Source organism: Pungitius pungitius, chromosome 10 (assembly GCF_949316345.1).
Source record: "Pungitius pungitius chromosome 10, fPunPun2.1, whole genome shotgun sequence".
Lineage (NCBI taxonomy): Eukaryota > Metazoa > Chordata > Actinopteri > Perciformes > Gasterosteidae > Pungitius > Pungitius pungitius.
In genome coordinates, this window is record NC_084909.1 from 6,553,464 (window position 1) to 6,572,095 (window position 18,632).

The following is an 18,632-nucleotide window of genomic DNA, read 5'->3' on the forward strand; positions in this document are numbered from 1 at the left end:
AACCATACAAATGTTTAAGAGCAGCGTCGAGCTAATGAGGGCACTTCTCATCACACATGAAGGGGAGTGGGACGACTGCGGTCTGTTGTGACACTGGGGACTGCGAGGTCACCGCTTTCATTGTCACTATTAAAGTCTGTAGTGTGCTCATAAAGTGTATCTCAGCGAGGCGTCTGTATGACGACAGAGACTAGATCAACCCTTCAGCAACGTGTGAATCCAAACACAGAGAAGGTGTGTATTCATCCGAGGCTAAAAATAGTCCCCCAATAAACACACTATTCACTCCTGTTTTAGCAACTTTTTAATAAAAGAATTAAAAAGAAGAATAAAAGTATTAAAAGTTTTCCAATGGTGGCAGTCACAGAATGAGCCTCATATTATTCACAAAGTAGTGACACAAACAAAGAAAATCATCTAATCCTTTAAAGCCATCAAGTCCTTGAGGCGTAGGGGGGTCGTACATGGATTTGATTCTCAAAAAAACAAAATGAAATTAGTTTATTAGAAGCAGCATGAGAGATCTGGTTCATTACTTCGGCTTCTTTGACATCTTTTATTTCACTCCTTTGTCCTGATGTAATTGGACGTAACTTTTGATGATGCAGTATTTGTACTTGTTGGCCAAACTGTGTAAAGTGTCCAACAATTATTGACGCAAGTAGAAAGACACAGACATGCTCGCCGCTGCTCGCGTATGGACAAACCCACTGAATCGCAGGTTTTTCTCTAATTAACGCTTTAAAATGGAAATCTTTTGTGGTGAAACGATGATGGATGGTGTTGGGCTCCTTTAAGCAGGCTGCTGTGAGGATTGCCGTGTTGTGATGATTGTTGCCACTGATTAGGAGACTTGCAGCTGCTTGCTTTCCACCAGCGAATGAATTAATCAAGACAACAAAGACGAGCTAATCACTGTTTTATCATTTCTCCATTAAGTGAAGTGATGGCTAATTACTGTGCGCGCTTTAAGACAGGCTTTCAGGAAATTATATATTGCTTTGAAGTCGCATATCATATTTTATTGATTTCTTAAAGATCTCTTATTTTAACATTACACTGATTCACATCTTTTTCTACTGCAATTACCACTTTGTTTGATGTGTTTTACACAATGAACTTATTTATCCCACACATTTTTGGGTTAGTTTTACCCCAATTGCGATAAAACATATTATCCTGCTGCTGTTCGAATGGTGTCCATCCAGGCATATTGTTTTATTTTAATTTGAACACTTAGTTTTAACCAAATCTGATACAAAAGAAACATCTTTCCTCGCGGCCTGTTGCTTATCTTGACCAAATTCGTCACGAATTCTGAAAATAGACATTGCTGTCGTATTTTTAAACGTATTTATTTTGATGAGCAAAGTGTCAAGTAATCCCATTATATTGGAGGGAGGGCTGACATCTCTGTAAATGGGATTACCTTTGAATGGATTGTTGAATACAAACCTTTTTTTCCACCTAGAAGCAATGTTACACACTGTGGACCCTTCAAGCTCTGCAACGTGTCAGCCATGACAGATATTGATCAGTCCAGACATTGTGATATTTCCACAGTTCTATTACATTTAAGTCTCTGTTCACACAGACCTAATGCCTTTCCATTGTGGGCTGAATCGAAAACGGCAGTTTTCGATTATTTCTTGGTGAGGGAAGCAGTAAATGGCGGAATGAGGGCAACTTTATCAACTACAATCTTTCAAAGGCAGGCTCTGAAAAGATTTGACATTGCATGCCGCAGAATATGACCTCAACGTACAACACAGCAGGAAAAGATTAAAAGGAAATGCTGTATTTTTACTTGCATGCATGCATACAAATTATGTTTAATCTGCTGAATTTCGGCATTCGTCCTCTGATCCATTCAGAATCAATTCAGCTCTCAAGCTTTCTGACTGGCTGGTTGGTAAACAATGTGAGCGTGATCAATGTCGCTCCGTTCATTTATGAGAAGAGGCTTACCCGAACAATCAGAGAGAGAGAAGGCCCCCCCCGATAATCAAAAAGAAAAATGGTTTCCACATCACTGCCTCCGAGTCGATGGTTTCCCACCTGGGTGATTATACGTCATTTATATGTCGGTTCACATAATACAAGCTTATAAAAAAGTGCTTTATTTGCGGTTTGCTGCACAATTGTAGAAGGGTCGTACTCTCACCTAACGTGCTATTCTCTTCCATGGTTAACAGGGACTATATATATATATCTGCATGTACATTCATACATACAACTATTTGGGGGAAATTATGCTACAAAGGCAACACGGTATTCATTTATCCACATGAAATTGATCTGATGTAACATATATTCATGTTCAAGAGCTATGACCTCCTTCATGCTGAACTCTAACACTGACCAATCGTGGGTTGTCGTTTACTCATCCGATGAACACAAAGGATGGTAAGTTAGTTTTTACGCTCGTGTCGACACTGAGCGAGATCGTCCCTGCTTCACGGCGCATTAAGAGATTACGTGGAAAGCCACAATTTCACATCGCTTTGAAACAAATGAAAATAGAAAAAAGAAAGAGCTGTGGTTCAAGGCGGTACTTGCAGCTGAATCACCTCTGCAGCAGCTTTGCCTTCCTTCTGTTGACTGTTATGTATTCCCACAGTGCCGGGGAGGCGTGAATAATAGTGTTGGCGGCGTTCAATCTCAAAAACAAAGAGGAACTCTGTTTGAAAATCTTGGCAGATTACGTTCGTTAGGCCGCTGCTTATTATTATGGGCATTGTGTAAAGGGGGCTGTGTTTGTGTGGACTGAAATACTTTGACAGCTCAAATGATTATTTGTGCGTTTCTGTCTAATACCTGTTTGTGTTTGTGCTGCGTGGGGATGGATCAGGCACAGGCACCGACACCGACTACATGTCCAACAGCCTCTCAGCTCTGGATCTTTTTGAATGATTTGATATTCAAGGCTGGCTAATTGGAAACCTGCCTGGAGCCAAAGGCCTTGGATTGGACAGGCAGATGGACACATACGTTCATACGTGGCTGCTGGTTTGTTGTTTATTCAACAATCGACGTCAATCACTTCGCCTGTAGCAGCTGCCAAGACAGCGCGCTAATGCGATCCTGTTTGACTTTGATATCCCTGTTGACACAATGTCATTTAACCAAATAATACTTCCAGGCAGGAGTTTCTTTTACTTTCTTACAGTGGGACTTTCGGGTGATAAAAAATTGAATTCTAAAATTGTTTTTTTCGAAAGCTTAAATGAAATTGATCTCCATCTCAATTTACAGACACACACACAGCATCCAGTGCACGGTCGCACTCAGGAAGGCTCTCGTTGTCTAAAATATATGTGCTCGTTTAAATGGGATTTGCTACAAAAATGATTAAAAGATTATTTTCACAACTTTCCCACTCTGCCCTTATTTGAAATGCGTGAAAACCAGACACTGACAAACGATGGAAAGATGGAAAGATGCAGAGGCGTCTTTTAACAGCCGAGTATGGCGAGCGCTGTGAGAACGGATGTGTGAATGTAACACAATCGAGCCGTCTGCATCTCAGGATGAAGAAAGGAACGCACCCGAGTTCAGCGGCAAACAGCTAACGGTTCAGTGCCAGCCATCACATGTCACATGTCGAAGATCGACGCTGGTTCGTTGGTCCTCGACGAGTAGCTCCAATGTAAAGCCTCCCACATCATTGTTAGACATTTACAGTGGGAGTGGGAGACATTTTGTTTTTTTTGAGTCCTCTAGTTGACTTCCATCTCTCTCTTTAAACCATTTAAACTGACTGGTTTGGTTCCGGTAGTAGGGCGGACGTAACGTGAACACGACCAGAGACACAAAGGCTTGTGTTGTCACAACCAATGACTCACTTTGAAATGAACTATTTTGCGAATCTAACAGCAATTGTGACAGTGCGTATGCGTTGGTGATGGTCCAGCCATCGGAACATCAGGAGTAAAAGAGCAACACACTGTACATTATGTAGTCCCAAGATTTAAAAAGAAGTGTTTTGAGGGGTTGTTTGCACACCAACCGTCTTCATCCTCGTCATTCAGTGTGATGAACTCAGGTTGACTACGATCCGCAGCACCAGCAGGCTTTATGCACACAGGGAATGAGTCGTTAGAACGGGGGGGGGGGGGGGGGGGGGGAGTTATTTTTACCCGACTGGCTGCCTCCTTCCTTTCTCTGACGTTCACTGCCGAGGTGTTCTGTTCACGCTGCTGTTTCTGATCCCGCCAGGCGCTTTCATGAGCTGAGCCCAAAATATGAGGGCTGCTATGCTAAAGTAGCTCTAAACTGACAGAATACTGCTCGTGTGCGAAGACAACATGAGGGTTTCATTGAGCTTGCCCTGTGTGGACTTTAATTCTTTCCTTGTGGTGTTATTCACAAATGGGGAGGCCGTTTATGAAGCAACTAACTAAATGCAGTATGTTTGCAGTGCAGCCTAGTAAAAAAATGCACACGGATCAAATTGTTTGTGCATCGGCATACTACTGGGGGAAACATGGGGAGCTGGCTCTCTTCACAGATGCAAGTGATACACAGCGAGATGCAACATGGTCCTTAGCCACAGGTCTGTGTCCTCCTCAGCCACAGCAGACAGCGAACAGACTTACTGATCACAAAGTTGCAACCTGAAGCCAAAATGTAGCACCTGTCTGCAACCAGTGAAGAGCTAGAGGAGCAGGTTGTTTTTTGACTGAAACATTCATTTCTTTTATCTACTGTAAGCTGTTTGAATTGTGATGATGTAATGAGCCTGAAATACTAATTCCGATCTAAATACAGTATCTGCTGCACAGCTAGCGGTCAACATAGTTGGTAGTTAGTTAATAGTAGTTAAATACGGGTGCAAATACTCCTTTGTCCTGATTCATACATGATGAACATTTTGAATGTTCACTCGTATAATGTGAACCATTCCTTAAAGAAACGATTGTGAACATTTAACATTATTTAAAAAAACTAAATGAATGAACACTATATATGAGGCATTCCTTTGCTATTCTGTTAAACCCTAAATTGGCCCAAATATTTCAGTCATTAAATAAATCATCCTATCCTGTTATTATCACCCTGTTGCCAAAATAGCCGCGGCACAATGAGCCATTCATTATTCTCCAAGCTCTGGTATTCAGACTGTGGTTTGGGGAAAAGTGTTCAGTGCAGACCCACACGGAGACATAAGACCATTCAAGCCTCTTAATTATTCTCCACAGCCATTTGTCATTCCATATAACACCGTTCTTCTTCACGAAAGCAAGTGATTGCCAGAGTAGGTGCTTTGTGGCAACACAATTGCTTCTCCAGAAGGGTGTAATGACAGCGTTTGTGGACCTCCACCGATGAAATTAGTAACAGTAGAAGAAGAGTAAGGAGCTCGACAATTCTACTCACAGCGGCTGTGAGCTCCATCATTTCATTTCATTCGGCAAATGGAAATAAAATCATTCTAGAATCAAGTAGTAATTTCATGGAACCATGAAACCTATTTTTGTAATGCTATTTTGAACATTTGCCATTAATTAAACTTTTGTCGAATTTATTCTGAGAGGGAATAAAACAAGGTTTACAGTATTTTCAAAACCTTACGGGGAGAAGATGTTGACTTCATTATATTCATTTCAACCTATGTATACATGTATGAACAGAAAGTTCAAAGGATTTGCCGGTCATTGCGCCTGTGAAGCGTGACAGCAGCGATGGGATCACTAATTAGTTTGCACGTCATTGAAGCACGGAGTCACTGGTATGCTCATCGTCTGACATTTTCAGACAACCCTCTCGCTGTTCACAATTAGAATCGGCAGTGCATGCCCAGTAGGTTTTCACGGGTATCTTTGTGCATAAAAGAAAACAGCGAAAGACAAAAAAAAAAAAAAAAGATTGAAACGGGCCAATGGCAGATCTACACATGAGGCGTTTGCTTCTTAAGAGGGAAATCGCACACTGCAGGGTAAATATACAGTTTAAAGCACATGTGAGCTCACACTTCTATGTGCCTTTATATGGAAGAGTGTGTTACACGTTTGTTCTGACCTTGCTGTGTGAATTGCAAAGCGTGATAGGAGCCTCCCATTCATCACTGTCAAAACGTAGACTCCTCCAGCCACATTCAGGTAATCTATTTATCCCGGTAATTTGTTCCACGCTTCTAGCAAGCTAAGCAAAAAAAAAAAAAAAAAAAAAGCAAAGATTCTAGCCCAGCTCGTGCATATGTGGTACTTCCTGGTGAAAGATCTGTTGCCTTTGGTTACCAGCGCTTCAGGTAAAGTATCATTTGCTTCACTATAAATGGCAACAAAATGTACAATCCCTGTGCTGTCCCGATGAGAAGGTTTACAGAGACACCCTCTGTCCGACATCTTCTGCTTTTTATTAAACTCTGTCATAACATCTGGGTTCTCACATGCTACGCTTCAGTTTCCTGTCATTTAACATTATGTCACTCCATGATATCAAGCTTTAGTTAAGGATGAGGGGAGCGGATCAGATTCCTGTTACATGAAATCAAAGCCTTTCAGCGTTGGACAGCACTAAAACAGCATTGATTCAATTTGGTATTTTCCTTGGTTATGAGTTACGATTTATGGATTAAGACCAAGACAACCGTTGTGTATCTCATGTATCTGAGAGACGGAAGTCGCGGCCCTGAGAGATTCTTAATGGTCCTCTCTGTTGCTGCTGGGTCAGCAGTGCATTAGAAGAACATGTCCTTATGTAACTATCTCCACAGAAACAGTCACATCATCAGCTCGAGGGCTAACAGGAGACAGGAAGAGATACTTGAAATTAAGTTTTAACAAAGAACATTTTGCAATTGTGCTGGTTTCTGGCTCGCATCGAAATCAAATAGTATAAAATATAAGATGAATTGGTTTTTGAATCCCAGAAACGTTATAACTAATAACTATTGAGTTATTTCTCTTGGTGATCTCAATACCGACATTTGTGGCACTCCATCTTCTTTTATTTCTAATTTAGTCAAATGTATTATTATTTCAATTTTACCCGATTTGTGAAGCAACTGAGTGACAAAAGGACACCTGACCTTTTTCTCTCCCATGTTTGCTGGGTTGATGATGTGATTTGATTTTGCAGTCTCTGGTTCCGCTTTTCTCTCCTGCAAAGCCCCCACAGTTATTGACCCCTTAACTTCCTTCTGTTCCTTGCTTCTTCCCTGCTTTTACTGAACCTAAAAGACCTTCTTAATATCAGTGAACAGTACGGCCTCTCCGTAGAGGAGCTTCTCAGTGCTTGAACAGTTTCAGATTCCGCAGATTGAATCAGGTGTAAGAAGCTGAACATGCAGATGCAAGGAATTTAAAGATAAAAAATTGAAGAAAATATCAACTCTGTGACTTCCTTTCCTCTTTAAAACATCTAATATATGTATCAGTACACAGTTAGAGAAGCAAAGAACACATTGTGTCTGATCACTAAAACAGGATTTATATTTCAAACCATACATTTTATTATCTTGTTATCGGATCCAACATTCAGAGGAGCTCCCTTTTCCAGGCTGGATGGACCTGAATGCAGAGTCCCGTCTCTGGACATGTTTGGGAAACAAGCAAATCAATCAGTGTCAATTAGAGCTGCGTTCAAAGTAAACCACATCCTGGCAGTCAGGCTCTCATTCTGCACTTAACAGCAGGCAACTTGATTATGCTGCAAGAACCCTCTAAAGTGCTCCGGGTCTGAAAGGATGAACGGATGCATATGAAAGACTCTTGCAGTCTCTTATCGACACCACTCCCAGGTACCCTCCTGGGCACAGACGTTTGCCTGAGCACGAGAGGAGAGCTGCACTGGGAGGCCTCCGTTTCACGAGTTCCACGTTGCGCTCTGAACCTCGTCACACACCACAGTTTGGGAAGCCTTTCCACACAAGTAAACCTTCAAAAGGCTCCTTTCCTGCTCCCCTCTGCTGTTCATCCTCTCATTTTGACACCTCTCTGCTGATGTGGCACCGGGGGTCTCCATTGATTTCCGAAGGAGGGTCTGTGCAGTCGCTTCCTGCAGCCGCCCTCTGTTCAAAAGGTGAGAACGCTGCACTTTAACCGCTGAGTCTGAGTAACGCTGTGAGATGTGGGAGCTTTAATCACACTTGACTCGCGGTGTGACTCATAGAGGTGGGTTGTGAATCCTTTCCCCCCCACATAGCTGTCTATTTTTGATGCTTAATTTGCATGCACACAACACAACGCTCACATTTAACTAAACCCTGAAGGTAAACAACCACCCGGACAAAGGAAGAGAGGCTCTGTTGTTAACTTCTTGTATATCTTATCTTGATGTTATGCAGTATGCTGGTAACAGGGAACATTGATTCATCATACATACAATGTACCTTAATTGATACAGTATATATAAGGTAATTTGATGGATTTCACATATTACACAAAATACATAAATTACAACATTAAAGACGTTTGATTTCAAAGCTGTTTCATTGTGTGTGGACGATTAAAAACAAAGCTCTTACGGACACATATTTCAGATGGTTGCACAGTTTTTCTTTTTTCTCTTTATTATTATTATATTATGATTTTGACTCTTCATATTCTAAATGCTGAGATTGAAATGTACCCTTCATTTTAAAGCTACAACCTCACTTTATATCACGGCTGGTATTCATATCAATGATCCTTTTTTTTCTGCTGGCGTGCTCGGTGCTTCTGTGTTTTTGCTCGTCTGGTCCCAGCAACGACCAGTTTCTGTGGCAACATGATTTTGAAAATAGCTCCTTTCCAACGGCCCACTGCTGTCGCAAGTCCTGCAGGCAGCGTCCCTCTCCTGATGCATGACTCATTCATTGCTCATTATCATCCCACACTCATTTCATCCCACGCAAGATCCCCTGCTAGGATATCTGATGGAGACGGTTGTGTGTGTGTGGAGGGGGGGGGGGGGGGGGGGCGGGGAAGTGGCTACTATAAAGCCGGTGTGTCCATGCTGTGATTGGCTGGTGGGATCCATTTAATCCGCCCTGACTACTACAGGGGCCGCCTCCCTGCACTCCTCCCCCTCGCTCTCCCGCCCTGACGGCATGCACACACAATACTGTGCTGTCTCCGTTCCAGGGAGGATATCAGCCCTGCACAGGGAGGAGAGGATTAGCACGGCCGCTCAGCTCATCTGCATACGCGTTCCCAGAGAAGCACATGAGCACCCGGAGCTGCACCTCTTTTGTATAAAACCTGGCACTCCGATTACAGAGGCTCCACTTCATCTACTGTCACTGCTGTGAGAGGATTCAATAAGGACCACCATTTTTTCCCCTCCTTTTCGGATTCTTTTGCACTATTTTCAGGATCTCTTCTATATCATTTAAATCTGCCATTTGTTGTCTGTGATGCCTCTATTCAATTGGGACAATGCGAGTTATATCATTTGATATAGTCTCGCTCTGAGCATCGCACAGTTTTCCTCTCCTTTTTTGGGGACTTTTCCACTGAGGTTGTTTCCCTCATCTGGCTCGGTGGGACTGTGAGCGCCAGAATGCCGTCTAAAGAGTCCTATGAGGTGCACAAGGCAGAGAAGTCCCTCGTGCAGAAGGCCAAGCGAGAGGCCAATCAGGAGGACATTCTGGCAGCAGCTCTGGGGATGAGGATGGGGCCGCAGAAACCTCCAGCCACTTTTTGGCAGCCGCTTAAACTGTTTGCCTACTCACAGCTCACCTCACTGGTTCGCAGAGCCACGCTGAAGGAGAGCGAGCGGACACCCAAATCCGAGAAAGTCCACAACTTCAAGGTGAGACTTAAATAACCGTCTTCGGGGTCAGCTGTTCGCTCCCCAAGATGTTGCTTTAAATTCATCATGTGGGGCCAGAGGGCCGTTTGTAATGCTTCCGTTGTTGGGGGCAGGAGGAGTGGGGGGGGGGGGCGTTACAGAGTGGGAAAGAGGGGATGAAAAACAGAGCTGTTTTGGTCTGTCCAGCAAGCTCTTATCAAAAGAAAAATCTGTTGGGTGGTCTGTGGAACCGCTGCTGTCAGACTGTGCTCCAGATGGATGGAGAGATCAGGCGGATGGAGAGGGGGGGACCCGTGGACCCATTTGGCTCGGGCTCACTCTCCCCGTGTGGCGGGTTAATGGGATGAGAGCAGCGAGTGAAATATTAGCTTCAAGGTTTTCAAGGTGCTGATGCTTACCAAATCTAATTCTGTTGCTTTGCTTATTAAAATTAACATTTTGGCCCTGGTATAGTTCCTGTGATCAAAGCCCCCACGGCGATACGGTGATATACAATGTGAGCACATTTATAATAAAGTGAGTATCAACAACATCTGTGTGCTGAAGCAAGACTAAAATATTCCAAACGAAGATTACTTACAGTAAAATGTCTTATTATTCGAATTAAATGCCTCCATTTTCATTACCCTCTGCCTCTAAAATCAATAACTGTATTCACAGCCTGCATGTGGATGTTTTTCTTGCCAGTAAAGCGAAAAGAAAGACAGGATGCAGTACAGTTTATAAAGATAACAAAGACTAATTACATGAACGTGTAAAGAGTACAAACAGAGGAGAGATCGATGAAATTGTTGTGCTAAGATTGTGTAAATATCAATAGAAATGTCAGATGACTCTGCGGGTTAATATTCTCGAACGCATTGATCAAACTGCACCGAGTTTGTTTGTCGGCTGTATCTGCTGTTGACTTAATGGGAGCTGTGGTTTGCTGTGGCTCCCAGTGGCCTGCGTGATCGGATGGGTCCTTGTACCCTACTGGATTTTTAGGGTACTTTGTTTCCTTCAACAGCAAGGTGGCCTCCCGCTGATTCTACAGACACCTTGACCCCTTTACTCTAATGACAAGTCAAATCCCACTGTGCCAGGATGACAAAGCCTCAGTGTTTTGAGGGGCTGTTTGAACAGCAATCCTCCTCCTCCTCCTCATTTTAAGCGTGAGCACCTACAGGTCTCCTGCTGAAGTAGGAGAGGCTGCTATTCCCCACTGTCACGTTGCCCTTCGTTACTGATGTCTGTCCCCGTCCTCCTCCCTGCTGTAGGTCCATACCTTCCGAGGGCCTCACTGGTGTGAACATTGTGCCAGTTTCATGTGGGGACTGATGGCTCAGGGCGTCAAATGTGCAGGTACGTCTCGTTCTCATCTGCTCCTTCTTATGTAAACTGCCTTTATGGTATATTCATGGTGTACAAAGGGGGCATTGCAGTATATGGGTTACTTGGTTATTAGTGCAACTGGAGCTGGATTATTGAGTTCTAATCGAAATCCAAACAGGATTAGTTGTATGGTGGAGTGAAAGGAGAGCTTTATATGACAACATACACTGCTAAAACCTTATTTTTGACCTATTTTCTCCACCCACTGCTTTGTGAATAGATTATCAATACAAACCAGCTGAAGAATCCGTTTTATCTCTATAAGCTGAAAGGTTATTGAAAGAAAATTTAAAAGCAGCTCTTTAGCCTTTTTGGAAATACAGGATTTTTATTTTGACTCGTTCTCTCTGATGTTATTACATTAACAAAGGAAATCTGTGTTTCCACTTCCATAACAGCGATGGATGAATATTTGCTTAATAAACACAACACAACAGTAGGCTCACTACAGCAGCACACGAAAAAAAAGTGATTAAACGTGATATGTTATTTCCAAAATTCTCTTTGTCACTAAAATGCTGCTCACTGTGCGCATTTTCAATCTTTAATAACGCTCTGTCCTCGATGAATATGATTTTACTTGGTGGAATAGATGTAACATTCAGACGTTGTTATTGTGAGGGAAATGCCTCTCTTGTCAAATTTCTGTTTCGCCGAAGCTGCTGCTTCCTTTCACATCCCAGAAAAGTCCGATGTGTGCCTTTGATGTTTTATTGATGGAACAAAGTATGTCACACAAATCTGTGGGAGCTCTGGAGTTAATTATTAATGTCTCGATTTGGAACGCTGGCAACAACAAAAATATAAAAGCACATGTAAAACTCCCATGCTGCCACTTCTTCGGTCTCGACCACGGCAACCAGAATCTAGGCCAGCGACGTCTCACATGATCCTCAAATTTGCATACCAAAAAAAAAAAAAACCCGTTCTCCCACCCCCTTTTTCTTTTTGTGTGTGTGAACTGTCGTTGGCCTCGTGCCAGAGAGCCAGCCTCTGCTTGTGCTTGTTGTGCCACATTTCCTCATCAGGGTACGCCCCCCCCCCCACCGCCCCCCCCAGCCTCATCCTCATCATGAAGGAAAAACAAAGCTGGCATGTCCCTTTAATGAGGAGCAGAGCTCGGAGCGTGGGGAAGGAACTCTGTTTTCCACACACATTCAAATTCAGCGGCTTCAACCAAAGAGCTGGGTCAAGCGGCTCGACCTTCCCCCTAACTTAAGATACTTGGTAAAAAAGAAAGAAACAGAACATCCATTAAAGACCGTGGCACATTCAGTCAGTTCTCAGCTCTGCCGGTCGACATGGCGATGGCGTGCCGATTAGCAATTAGCAACGAGCCACCATCAGACCTTTTTCTCAGAGCCCGTCAGCCCCGACGGAGCCGCGGCCTCCTCTCCATAGCAACGGAGACGGAGCTGACGGTGCAAGAAGGCAGCATCCCGCGTCGATTGGCTCCCAGTGTCCCTCGGGTCTGTTTCTCGCACTCGGCCCGGCCCACCTGGGGCCCCCCGGGGCCTTCAGCGCGCTCACACACGCGGACAACAGGAGCTCAGCCTATTTGTGTCTGGTGACAGGGCCGTCCTCCATTACATTGCCTGTCTCATGTCCTTAAGAGAATCATCTCTTAAAGTAATTACATTTCTGCATCAATGCCTATAAATGCAGGCTTTTTCTCCAGGGATCCATATTAATCTCAAATGCTCTGTGGTCCCTTCAGAAACATAGATGATTTGCTCTCAAAAGTATTTTTCGATTCAATTCTTGGGGATTAAAATGTCATTTTCTCATGTTTGTGGAATCAAAAAGCAGGCAGCATTTGTCCAAATGAAACTGTCGGTACTTGGGGGCGGTTCAAAAGATCTAAGAGCATGAAGCGCTGCCCTATTTCAGTCTGGGAAACTAGGTCTAGTGTGGCCCGCAGCGCCTCAATTGCTGCTTCCACAGCCTTTGTGTGTGAGCTCGGGTTTGGAAAAGAATGGAGCACGCAGCTCCTCCAGGCCACAACGTGCTCAGTGTTCCTCTCATTCCCTCCGTGCGTCTCTGTTACAAAGCAGAGCTGCGGTTTCTCTCCTCGGGCTCCTCTGTTCCCGACGAGGTGAATCCTGCCCTGAAACAGCTGCGCCTCGGGGCTCCGTCCGCTGTGACTGACGACAAAACGCAGTGTGGGATACTTAAACTGACATCATGACTAATAAGCCATTTAAAACACCCAGTGTGGCGCATCCTGCGCCTGAAAGTACCATACGATGGGGAAAAAACTAGAGAGAATCCTAGTGAAGCTACTGGTTATTATCTAATGCACTTTGAGTGTTGTTTGAATCATTATTATGAAATGCTTTCATACAAATTGAAAAGAGTAACACACAGATATTGCATACATTAATATACTCTTGAGGTTAGTCATTGTTGCAATTTAATGTTCTTAATAAAGAAATGGCCCGCTGGTAGTGACTTTGGATCCGTCCGGGGCTCAAGGTTAATTCCATGCGTGTGTGGTGGCGAGAGAGGAGCTCTCCGGTGGTCATGTGACATTCAGGGGACAAACGTTGATCACGAGCATCAACCCCCTTCTTCTCTTTGCCAAAGCACACAAGACACCAGCCAACCAAATCCAAATGAGCCTGATGTTGGATGTGAATTTGCATTTCAGTCTTCAGTTTAGAGACAAAAGGACTGACCTAATACATTTTTTTATATTTTCCCACGTTGCCTCTCTACAGATGTTAATGAACGATACCTGCTGTTTGTCCCTTTCTGCAGATTGTGGTTTAAACGTCCACAAACAATGTTCCCCTCTGGTGCCGAACGACTGCAAACCAGACCTGAGACACATCCGTAAAGTCTACAGCTGTGACCTCACCACCCTGGTGAACGCTTACAACACAGCGCGGCCCATGGTGGTGGACATGTGCATACGAGAGATCGAGTCCAGAGGTCAGTTTACGGCGTGCGTGAGTGTGTGTGTCTAATATACCTAAATATAACACCACTTTCCCCCGACATGTAAATGTGCAGTTTAGTTAACTTAATATACTAATTTGATACAAATAAAACAGCTGAAGACGGTGATTTACTGACAATAATTGGCTGAGTGGAGGCTTTCTAGGGAAGGATCATAGCCGTCGTGCAGCAAACAAACAAAGAAAGGCTTGATTCAAAGTCACCATAATTCATGTTCACATTTAAATTGATCGTAACATTGAAAAATCTGCATGAGATATTGTATTTTGGGATTTTACACAGAAACATTATGAAACAATGAAATGTTGAGCATTTAACCAATCCAAAAGAAACATTTCAGACAAATTAAATAATTAATTACCTGCTGGAAATGCCCACATTCAGCTTAGTACTGGTAGTGCTTCAAAGCCATGAATTAAATGAAAATCGAAATTAAACAGCGTACGTATTCTATTTCTAGTTCTGTTCTGCCTTTTTTTGTTTGCCTTCATGAAGACATGAAGTACTAACTCAAGGACAACTAATCAAGCTGCAGATCATCAAGTTGCAAACGCAATTACTGATACATACAACTCCAATACTTTTAATATATTCAGTATTTAGCAGACTTTTCGCAGGAACCCTCGATAATAAAATCCCTTTATAAATGCCGTTTGAAAGTTCATGAAACCCACTTGATTTACGGTGTTTGTAGCTTTCTTCTCGTTTTAAATAAGCAATCTACGTTGTATAGCACTCACATTGAGCTGCTTAAAGTCTGCCTGCATTACTAACTGAGGTAATGTCTTTGGGAAGAGGGAATGACGGAGAAGAGTGATGAGTGTGCTGGTAATTATGAACACGTAATGAGGAATATATTACTCTGTTTCCTGCTGCCTTATTTGATTGCATTTTAGTTAAATCATTCAAGTATGTAGGAAACTCATTGCTCCCTCGTTTTCTGCCCTCTAATATATGTCCGTAGCTGAGTTAGATTTATGTCTTTATTATTTTGCCCAGTGAAGCAGAAAACTATTGGCATGAGCTCATGTTGTTCTATTGCGTGACATTGTGGACATTTAAACCTTAATTTCTTATGCATATTTAATGGGGTTTGTTAAATTACCCATGGCAATGCATTTTTCTACATCACTCATGACAGCCCTGACAACGTCTGAAAGTTTTGTTTGATTCCTCAAGGACTGAAGTCTGAAGGCCTCTACAGAATATCTGGATTCAGTGATTTGCTGGAGGAAGTCAAGGTGGCGTTTGACAAAGGTATGCCTTCCTTTATTGATTTCTGTCAGCCTATTCCACGGCACGCTCTCACGTCTTTGCATAAGACACCCGGAACACTTCGGATTAATGAGAATGTGACACATTTGTGGAGGATTACTGTCCATCCGGGAGTGCAGACCCTACCCCGACGTGTCCCTGTCACGCAGGGCTTCAGAGTGTGGATAGACAGGGCGACCCCAGGGGGATGCAAACCATGCGCGCATTCGCCCTGCCTCACACTAAAACAAAAGAACTCCGCTGTGTTGGGATTCAATAGTTGACTTAGTGAGAATGAGCCTGTCTTTGCCCAGTGCAGTGTGAATTCTAACTGTAAGAAAACCCCCGCAGCGGTGGGCTAAACTCTTCAGCAGATCCGCATTGTGGGAGATCATCCATGAAAGAGTGTCACTCCAGCTCACAGCGCTGTGATGTTCAGTCTGCCAGCACAAGTAGGCCATGGCCCGCTCTGGAGAGCGTGCATAACTGAGGGAAAGTCAGAATGAAAACAGGCCATGCGGATGATAGCAGCTACATTGCAAAATACAATAGCGAGAGAAGATGTTTTTTTTCTTCCTTTCCTTTCCAGCCCAAGGAACAAAACCTCTTTACTCCTCAATTCACACGATGATGTGAAAGTGTGGATGTCAACCATTTTTTACAATGTGAAAACTCACTTCTTCTTGTCTCCTTCATTCCATCACGCATCCTCACAGATGGCGAGAAGACAGACATCTCAGTGGAGGCCTATGAAGACATCAATATCATCACCGGTGCTCTGAAACTTTACCTCAGGGATTTGCCGGATCCGATCATCTCATACGACGCTTACCCCAGGTTCATCGAGGCTGCGAGTAAGTCACAACGAGACAAATTAGTCAGAAAAACACCTGTTTTACTGCGTTGGTTGTTCCTGCTGTAAGAGGGCTGTTCAGTGTTATGTTGTTATTTGCATGTCACAAGTAAGCTGTGGTATAATGGCTTAATAATTACTGCCAAAATAACAGAAACACCTGTGTCTGAGGGAGTGAAATTAAACAGCCTTCAATGTGTGTGTTTAATTTCTGCTGCGATTGATATCATAAATGTGTTTATATATTGCACACATTCTGTAGTTTTATATTAGATTGCCCGTAAATATCATGTCCTCTCAAATGTGTGTGTGTCTGCTGCCGTCTTAACCAAAGCTGTTGTTTAAAACTACACAGATCTTACCGTTGCTATTGAGGAAAAAAGAAATACATTCATCTGTATTGTTCCTCAGTGGTACATGGAGCAGAATAGTAAAAGGCTGCTTCAAACAGCTGCCATAGAATGGGTGCAAAGTCTGAACAAGTATTTATCCAATTGTGCACCTGATTTGCAAAAGACAATGTTAATCTGCATTAGCCTCAAGGTGCCTCAGACCTATTCTCTTTTATTACTCACACAGGAAATAAGTGCATTGATTTCTGCTCGTATCCTCCGAGGTCCGAGAGTATGTTCCAGCCTCTCTAACCGAACCATCCTCTCTGTTGCTCTTCAGAGCTCACAGACCCGGACAAGAAGTTGGAAGCCTTCCGTGAGGCTCTCGCTTTGCTGCCGCCGTCACACAGTGAAACTTTAAAGTACCTCATGGCGCACTTAAAAAGGTGAGGAACGCTGTCGAATGAAGTAATGGACCGTGTGGCAATGAATAAGAGGCCGCGGGACCACCTACTGTTTCTTATATAATGAAGGAGAGAGTATGTATCACAGTTAAGGGATGACATGCTTTGTACACTTTTAATAATACATTATATATATATATAATTCAAAGGGTTGGCATATTTTTAGATTCTGTGGGCAGAGTGTTTTTAAAAAAGGAGAAGGTCTAATATTGGAAACACAAGGAAGGGCCGTGCTCAAAAAGAAAAGGATGTCCAGTAAGAATTAGTAAGGTTTTCAAACGTTTAAATAATGTTTTCATCTAATCACATATTTGCAGGGTGACACAGAATAAGAATCTGAATAAACGAATAAACAATGTAAACCGCGTGAAACTGAGCCACATTGCGGCTGCAGATGTGACTCATTGGTCGTCCAATCTGGTTATTCAGAATGACACGTTGTGCCTAAAAGCCTCACGTCATGTGACTTCACTGCACATAAACCGCTCTAACAACACATCAGTCACACTGATTCACGATGAGATTAAAACCAAACACACAAACACCTCGGGCAACACCACTCAAGAGATTTTTAATTGCTGGATACATGTGCAAGTGTTGGCTTATTTTGAGATTTTGAGTGTTTCAAAAAGCAGAAGATCTCCTTTCGCTCAAAAAGAAAGTGACACAGTCCGCTACGTTTATTATTTTCAGAATTAGTAAGGTTTTCTCGCTTGTTAATCATTCTTTTCTTCTAATCTCATAACTGCAGGGTGACACAGAATGAGAAATTCAACCTGATGAACGCAGAGAACCTCGCCATCGTTTTCGGGCCCACCCTCATGCGCGCACCCAACCTGGACGCCATAACGGCCCTCAACGACATCCGCCACCAGAGACAGGTGGTGGAGGTGCTCATCAAAAAGGAAGACGTGCTCTTCTGAGCACAGATCAGGACTTTTATAGAATGACTATCTGAGGATTATTTTGTGTAAAGACTTGAATGACTGTTTGTATTACATTGATTGGTACATTTTTGAAATGCCCTTTGTATGGACGAGTGCTGCCCTAACGTCTCTCCTCCCCTGTATCGGGTGTGGGCCGTGAACTTTACAATTTGGAGTACTTTTATGTCTCCCCATTTTTGTCGGGGGATTTTCGGAGGCTGACAGGCCAGCGTGCATGCTGCAAGGTCTTCGTTGCTTTGTAGTCGTAACCCAGCATGTGTTAAGATCGTGTAGTGCTGAGATTTGGCTTTTTGTCTGTTTTGTAGTAGTTAAAGTCCACATTCCTAGCTGCCTGCTGTGCATTTTTTCTTTTTCTGTCACACATTGTATAGCTGAGTGTAAGAATATGCTACTGATATTTCTGGGGTAATGTCTATGATGCTGTGATTCTTTTTGATCTCCTCAACTGTTTTTATGTGACCTGGATACCTGTAGTTGAATGCGCCTTTCTTATTAACATGTACGGACTGCTGTATTTGCCTCACCGTAACATTTGTGAATTTAAATTTTGTATTGTAATGTTTTTGTACGCAACTTGTGCATGATCACTTTAATTTATTAAACCTTACTCTGAGACATGATGTGCTCCATGTGTCATCTCACTTACCATGATAAAGATCGAGAGCAAGTTGTGGATTAAAACTGCATAAACACAACATGAAAAGCTGTC

At 43.1% G+C, this 18,632-nt stretch overlaps 1 protein-coding gene across 1 annotated transcript; it reads left to right on the forward strand.

Annotated features, from left to right (window-relative positions):
• Positions 1–8,992: 8,992 nt before the first annotated feature.
• Positions 8,993–18,543, forward strand: chn1 (chimerin 1). Its single transcript, XM_037489384.2, has 7 exons — positions 8,993–9,738; positions 10,998–11,082; positions 13,873–14,046; positions 15,253–15,330; positions 16,044–16,181; positions 16,853–16,958; positions 17,728–18,543. The coding sequence occupies exons 1-7, from the start codon at positions 9,487–9,489 to the stop codon at positions 17,897–17,899; spliced, it is 1,005 nt and encodes a 334-aa protein (XP_037345281.1). The 5' UTR covers positions 8,993–9,486; the 3' UTR covers positions 17,900–18,543.
• The last annotated feature ends 89 nt before the right edge of the window (positions 18,544–18,632 follow it).

What these genes read in the sequence shown, in the direction of transcription:
- chn1 (XM_037489384.2), top strand. Translation starts at nt 9,487, where the DNA reads ATGCCGTCTAAAGAGTCCTATGAGGTGCACAAGGCAGAGAAGTCCCTC. An exon ending in ACGAGAGATCGAGTCCAGAG is followed by an intron (nt 14,047 to 15,252) that starts GTCAGTTTACGG and finishes TGATTCCTCAAG; the next exon opens with GACTGAAGTCTGAAGGCCTC. An exon ending in CTCATGGCGCACTTAAAAAG is followed by an intron (nt 16,959 to 17,727) that starts GTGAGGAACGCT and finishes TCATAACTGCAG; the next exon opens with GGTGACACAGAATGAGAAAT.